Source organism: Mangifera indica, chromosome 1 (assembly GCF_011075055.1).
Source record: "Mangifera indica cultivar Alphonso chromosome 1, CATAS_Mindica_2.1, whole genome shotgun sequence".
Lineage (NCBI taxonomy): Eukaryota > Viridiplantae > Streptophyta > Magnoliopsida > Sapindales > Anacardiaceae > Mangifera > Mangifera indica.
Window position 1 is genome coordinate 15,551,884 of NC_058137.1, and position 7,320 is coordinate 15,559,203.

Consider the following 7,320-nt stretch of genomic DNA (forward strand, 5'->3'; position numbering starts at 1 on the left):
CACATGATCGTGTGCCATGGAACAAAGATATACTCTCGTGTGCTTAGGACAGATGTCATGTAGATTGGGTAATACATGTCATATGTAAAGGATACACACCCGTATAGTTTTAAAGAAACTTGGAAATGTAAACACTTGAAACAAATACAGAATGTATGAAGTTTTGCTATGAATAAATGGCCTATAGAAATGACAAACTTACCCCTATTAGGAATGTTGAAGGAAGACAACCAACAATAAGACTCTATTGAGAGTTATTGGGGATGGAAATAATAAGGGTGTGCTCAATTATGTGGATGATGACACGTATTCCAATCAGATCTTGTTCAGGTCAAAAAATTGGATATGATGTACAATAATGTTACAAGCTACCAAATTGTGAGTAAAGTGACAGTGAAAACAACAGGGTTAATAAACCTATGTGATTTTGCACTAATGACTAGTGTCGTAGCATTTGGGATACTTATGCAAAGATGGGAGAGGTCCAGGGACCCACTATATGAGTAATATTTTCTCAGTAGCCCAAGTCCGACTAGTATGTGTATGAATTACACATAGGAATAACATTTGGGGATGTCATAAGCTTTCATATGACATTTGGGATGTCGATGCACATTACATGGGTTAGTCATTTGGGATGACACCTCTTTATATGAATATGAGCGCTAAACGTTCAGATTAGAAAAGAAGTAACATCATTACATATATTACTTTTACTATTTACTTAGTGTAAATTCACTCACGTGTTTTCTATGTGATTTTGCAGGTAGGGTTCTGAAGTAGCAGACAAACTTTTCATTATACTCTTATAAATTCCTTTATATGTATGATGTATTTGGATTTGATCGATATTGGAATTGCATAGATTTGTATGGACTTATACTTGTGTTTGGATACTTTCATTTATGTTATCCATATAATGTTTGAGTTATTGTATTATATTTTAATACACTTTTGGGATGGTAGGTCTAATTTAAATGCATTATCTTTAATGGTTGTAATAACATACTATAGAAGTATGATAGGTCATGTCTCTCGGAGTATATATTCTCAATAGGAGTAAGTATCTAGAGAAATGTGTTACAAGTTGTAAATTGGAAAAATATGAAGGTTGCAAACCCCAGACTTAGGGAAAAAAATTAGCTTTTAAACCTAGGAAATATGAGGGTAAGGAGGAATTATGAGTTTTCAAAGCTAAGGTGAAAAAAAATAAATTTTTTTCTTTTAATAAAATCTTTAAATAACTATTTTACCCTTAACAATAATAGTAAAATTTAATGAACTAGTGGGTATTTAAATTTTAAAAAATTAACAGGTAAAATGGAACATTTTCGCATAGAAGATGTAAAACAGATATTGGACATTCTAGAAAAGAAATAAAAAAGCATTTCACAATTGATTTACTGAAAAGAAAAATCATAAGTCTTTTGGCCTGTAAATAAGACACTAATTAATGAGGATCACAGAATTTCACCGCTTGAATAATGGGGCATCTATAATTTGAGATTGTTCTTACACAATCACCCTCTTAAAGAAATGGAAAATAGGTATTCTCCAAATCTCAAGTCAATTTCGTATCTCTATTCACTTAAAATAAAAAGCTTCTATATTTGAAATTGTTCAAAAATCAAATCAAATCAAATCATCTTCTTTTCCGATGATTTGATTTTGCCCAAAGCTCAGATCAAACTACATGCTTGGGAAATCTTCTCTTCAAACCTTGAGGGTTTCGAGTTGCCCAAAGCTAAAATCCTTGCCAAGCCTACTCCCCTCACAACTGGATTTACAGATTCAAGAATAACTATTGTCAGGAAAACACTGGAAAAGAGGTAACGGTAATTATTGCTCAATGATAGCTCACGTCCCTTTGAACCGATTTAAGTGAAATACATGAACAACCCTCACGAAGACGGGTATGCATTTTCTTTATCTGTGTAAATCAATCCATTTTTTATCTGTATCCATATAACATGCACCCGTTTTGACTCAATCTGGTTACCAGGTCTAATAATCAGCCATTTAAGTTGACTTTTAGGTTTAATTAATGAATTGAGTAATTATATATAAATTGAATATTTTATTTACCTTGTTTTTCTATTTTAAAATCAATAATATTATACCTAAGCAATTTTAAGTAATTGATTAAATATCTAAATAATGTGTCATCATGTATGATTTTAAATTAAAAATAAAATAAAATTCATTCATAAGATAATAGATTATTTAAATTCTCAATTAAATATTCAAAATTTGGTGTAAATAGCATTCTCATTTAAAACTGGGTTTCAACCGATGTTTTTATAACCGGATAAAATATCAATTCGATTGAAGGGCTCATTTAATCCAATCAGTGATCAGATTACTTAATTGATGGTTAGACCGATCAACTGTTTAAAATAATATTGAAAAAAATTGTATAATTTACGATTAAATATGTAATTTGACTTCTTTAATATTAAAATACACTTAGTTTGATGGTATATGTGTTCAAATATGAGAAATAAGATCTAGGTTCACGTTTTCATAATGAATTTTTAAAAAAAAATCAATTTTTGATATTGACTGAGTTAAACCCAATTTTATACATGATCTAATCAGTTCGGTTAACAGTTGATGGTTTAATTGATCGGATTGACTGATTCAATCCAACTTTTAAAATCATGGTTACAATATTCAAATTTTATTTTGAAAACCTAAGGAGGGTGTTGGCCCACTTCTATCCTTAGATTAAGATTTTAGTTAAAAAACTTATTCCCACCCAAGGTTTTGTGTGCTTTTAAACTCTCATATGTGAGGTTTTAAAAACTTAAATACTTATATTTTTATTAAAATTTTTTGTTAGAATTAAGGATAAAACTGTTATTTAACAAAAAAAATTTAAAAAACTAAAATTTTATCTTATTTTCTCTACTTAATTTAAAAAACTAACAATTTCGCTTTATCTAATGTTTGAAAAGTTGCATTTTACCTCCTAAGGTTTGATTTTTTCCAAGTAATCAATTTCCAATGACCATTCCAAGAAAGTCGTTGACCAACCTTCTCGCTACCTCCTTCCCGGTGGTTTCTTGATATGGAAACTACCAAAAATCTAGTTAAAATGGTCAAACAACATTGCGTTGATCTGTGTGTGCACAGATGATTGGACAATGCACAATTTGTGCAACATCGTAGATGACAGAACAACATACAAATCTATGAGATATCATTCGATTATTTTGGTTGAATTTTCAATGGTTTTCACACTAGAAAACTATTAGGGAGAGAGGTGGTGTGAACACTTGTCAACAACCTTCCTAGATTGGTTTTCAGAAAGCGGTTACTCAAAAAAATCAAACCCTAGAGGGAAATATAACTTTTCAAACTTTAGGTAGAAATAAATTGTTAGTTTTTTAAATAAAGGAAGAAAATGAGATAAAATTTTAGTTTTTTTTAATTTTTTATTAAATGATGGTTTTTTCTTTAATCTTAACATAGAATTTTAACATAGGAGTAGATATTTAGATTTTTAAAATTTTACGGATAAAAATTTAAAAATATACCAAACTTTAAGTGAGAATAAGTTTTATGACCCAAAATTTTCTATATGTAGTTGAGAGTGGATTTACAAAAACGTTCAGTTTTCAGTAACATTTATTGTCTAATCAATAGTATCTATAAAAAATGGTAGAAAAAATATTCTACTTTGAGAAGTTAAATAGTACTCACAAGAAATTGAGTTACCTTTATTGGTTTGAATGCCCAACCCCAACTCACAATTATTTGGGATCCAGAAATCACACAGGACACAGGTAGGCATATAATGCGTCTTATTGTTATAAATAATAATAATAATAACAACTACTGGGGAATTGCAGTATCTGCCATCATTAAATTTCTTGGGCTTGCATTTAGGTTCAGATGGATTATCTTCTCCAACAAGTTGAGAAAGTGGACCAACCACAAATTCCCCTGGTGGCTCTCAAAATACTGGCCATGACATCCTTGTCTTCTCCTTGTCCACCGTTGTTCTGTGTAGCACTGCCTTGTACCTTCCATTGCTCAGAATCTGCGACCACCATAGGAAATTCTTATTCAAATTATGAGGAAGATTTATGCTATTAAAAAATAAAAAATCACCTCAATCGATCACCAATGTGAATAATAAGAGCATTGGGGATGTACTTGGCGTCGATCCAATGGTCATCCTTAAGGACTTAGAGTCCAGGGACTTGATTAGGAACAAGAATGGTGATGGTGGAAAGATCAGTGTGAGGGACAACCCCAAGGGCCAGATCAGGACGAGGACACGGTGGGTAATAATTGATTTTAAGCATATATTCAATATCTTCACCACCCTCTGATTCTTTTACCACATCACCTTCAACCCCTAACCCTAATGAAAGAGTTCTGAACAACTTATCCACTACCTCTTTCATGTGTCTTGCGAAGTCCTTGTTCACCTCCCTGCATTGCCAACTCCATCAGCATGGCTGATTAAAAACGTAAAATAATTTAGAAAAATATTATGAAAATTGGTGGGGGTTCATAAAAATATGATCGAAATTATTATTTTTTATATACACACTTTTAAAAATGTGGACAGGGTTCTTAATGACACAAGTCAGTCACTTGATTATTATGTATAAATGGGTAGATTTAATTAAATCTATACGTTTAATTCAAATCTCTAGAGTTTTTCTTTACCCCTCCCTCTGACCATCAGTGGTGGTCGAAGATCTCAAACTCTATTGGATAGCTAGTGTCATTCAGATCTGGATGATACTCTTCATCTTTCATTGGACGACAGAATATCATTCTAGATCTCTAGGCGACGAAGTATTATTCAAGGACGACATTCATCGTATAGATCTGGACAAAATTATCGTTTGTTATCGAAAGTGGTTAGATTTCTGGTTTGGTATCCTATATATATATATATATATATATATATATATATATATATATATATATATATATATATATATATATATATATTTATATTTATCATTTCATGGAAACTTGGGTGGAAAATAGTGACTCGGCCTGAAATTTGAGGATTCCACTTCCAGTAACGTGGAACCTTTGTAGCTCACTTGTTTTGCCAACCACGAAAGGACATTGCCATTTATACAATTAATGCCTATCGTAACTTTTATAGTGTTTAATTTGCCTGGTGGCCCCTTTTTCATAGGTGTACTAAATTAGCTAGATAGCAAAGGACTAAATTAACATACCCAAATAATTAAGCTAATTACATAAATAAAACTATGTATAAATGGATATATAGATAATATATTATAATATGATTAAAAAATTTGAATTAAAAGATAAAGTAATATTTAATTATATGATAATATATTATTTGATATCTATTTATGTACTTTAATTTGTATAAGCATAACATTACTCTAATTGTATACAATCTTGTCTTCATCCTTAACATTCTAAAATTCCTCAACCTTCACTGTCATTTTTTCTATCTCACAATCTTATATTTAAAATATCACACAAAAACATAAATTCAAAGAAAGAAAGATAGTTAAATTTAGGTATATTAAAATCAATATGTATTTGTTTTTTTCTTTTTAGGTTGATAAATTATTTTATAGTAAGAAAAAAGGACCAATATTGCAGAAATTTTGTGATTTTTAGAAAATTTTCATAGTTTAGTATATATGATCAACTTTCAATTGGTATGCTAAATTTTGAATTAGGGGTTAAGTGTAAGATTTTAAAATATATGTAGTTTAGAAAAAAGATTTGTTTTTGTACAAGGACTCTGACAATTCATACCTCTTGTGTCAAGCATGTTCAAAGAACAAATCTTTGAGATTGAAGAGGATAGAATGAGAATCCGTGTCCTCATGATACTTTTGCAGTTCAAGTGTCATTGATGTTACCATCAAACATGATAGCATCTTTGTGATAATTTTGGTCGTGTGGTACTAGAACTAGGTTGTGTAGGTCAGATGCCCTCGATGACATACAAATTGCGTTTCTAACATAACATAATCCAAAAATTTCTATCCCAATAAGTAAAGTTATGGTCATCTAACCTATTGTCATTTCTGAGAATCGATTGCAATGTCATGTTATTAATTGTCATGATGGCTTCAATATACAAGCGCAAATAAAGTTGATTAGTATCATGTTTATTAAGTTTATTTAATATAATCTTTTATTCAATAAACACTTTCACTGTCTTACAAAAACCAATAGCCCTTACTATTAGAATCAAGAAGTTTCGGTGGACTTTCTAGTGGATCAAAATCCTATTTGGCCATTTCTCACTTTCACAAAGGCAAACAAGCTCAAATGCGCTGATTAGGTAGGTCAACAAATCGATTTTAAACCAATAAACAAGGTGTTTAGACTTGACAATCCAATAAAATCAAGCAAATTTCTTAGTATTAAAAAAGTGGATACTATATATCACTCATTCATCAACAAATGTATATCTCTACTTTGTCTTTGATACACTGCACCTTCGTGGAGGCGAACAAGTTTCATGTATCATTGATGTCATACCCTTCACTATTAACGAAACATCCAATGGACACTCAATTTTCACTTGATAAAAATGTACCATTCACGAAGCCAAATAAGGTCACAATGAATAAGGGCTTGATCAAGGACATAGTGATAGAAGGCATCGTGTTATTATTATTATTATTTGGGCTTAATATCTTCATTGAGGGTTTTTAGAATATTTTGTCTCACCAATTTTAGTGTTATATATATTGTTTATATTTAAACATATTAAACCTAGCATACTGTAGTAGATCATAATTTAAACATGTTGGTACATGTGCAAACTACAGTTGGTTCCTTCAAGCCTAAAAAGGCCAACAAGGTCAACCTTAAGGTCCTGCTCTTCATAATTTTTCTTCTTAGGTCTTCAAGAATGTCCAATGCTCCTTTCTTTAGTCTTTAAGAAAAATTCTTCATAACATTGCTCCCCGCCTAAATTTACATCAATAATCTATAAAATAAAATTAATCTGATAATTACTTCAATAAATTTAGAAACTTTGAGTTACATTCAAAATGAGTGAAATGAAAAGAGAAATACATTAAGAAGAATTAGAAATTTAGGGCATTCAAAACAAAATTTTATTATATTACAAACATTCATATACAAAATGGAAATGAAATTAAAATTGCGTTCATCCATTGGTTTAGGCTCACATAACAGTTACCATGCATCGTCAAACAAACAAGGCATATTCTCAAACAAACACTAATGTTTCAAGTTTTTCTTGTTAAATTTTCCAAACGTACATTTGAACCCTCAAGTTTAAAAATTTTGTACATCAATGCCAAAGGTTCCAAAATTTTCACT

The 7,320-nt window shown here is 30.5% G+C and overlaps 1 protein-coding gene across 1 annotated transcript; it reads right to left on the reverse strand.

Annotated features, from left to right (window-relative positions):
* Positions 1-2,996: 2,996 nt before the first annotated feature.
* Positions 2,997-5,104, reverse strand: LOC123218347 (flavonol synthase/flavanone 3-hydroxylase). Its single transcript, XM_044639808.1, is given in 4 exon segments — positions 2,997-3,077; positions 3,842-4,037; positions 4,117-4,443; positions 5,073-5,104. Coding segments are annotated over 4 exon segments (636 nt in total).
* Between the last annotated feature and the right edge of the window lie 2,216 nt (positions 5,105-7,320).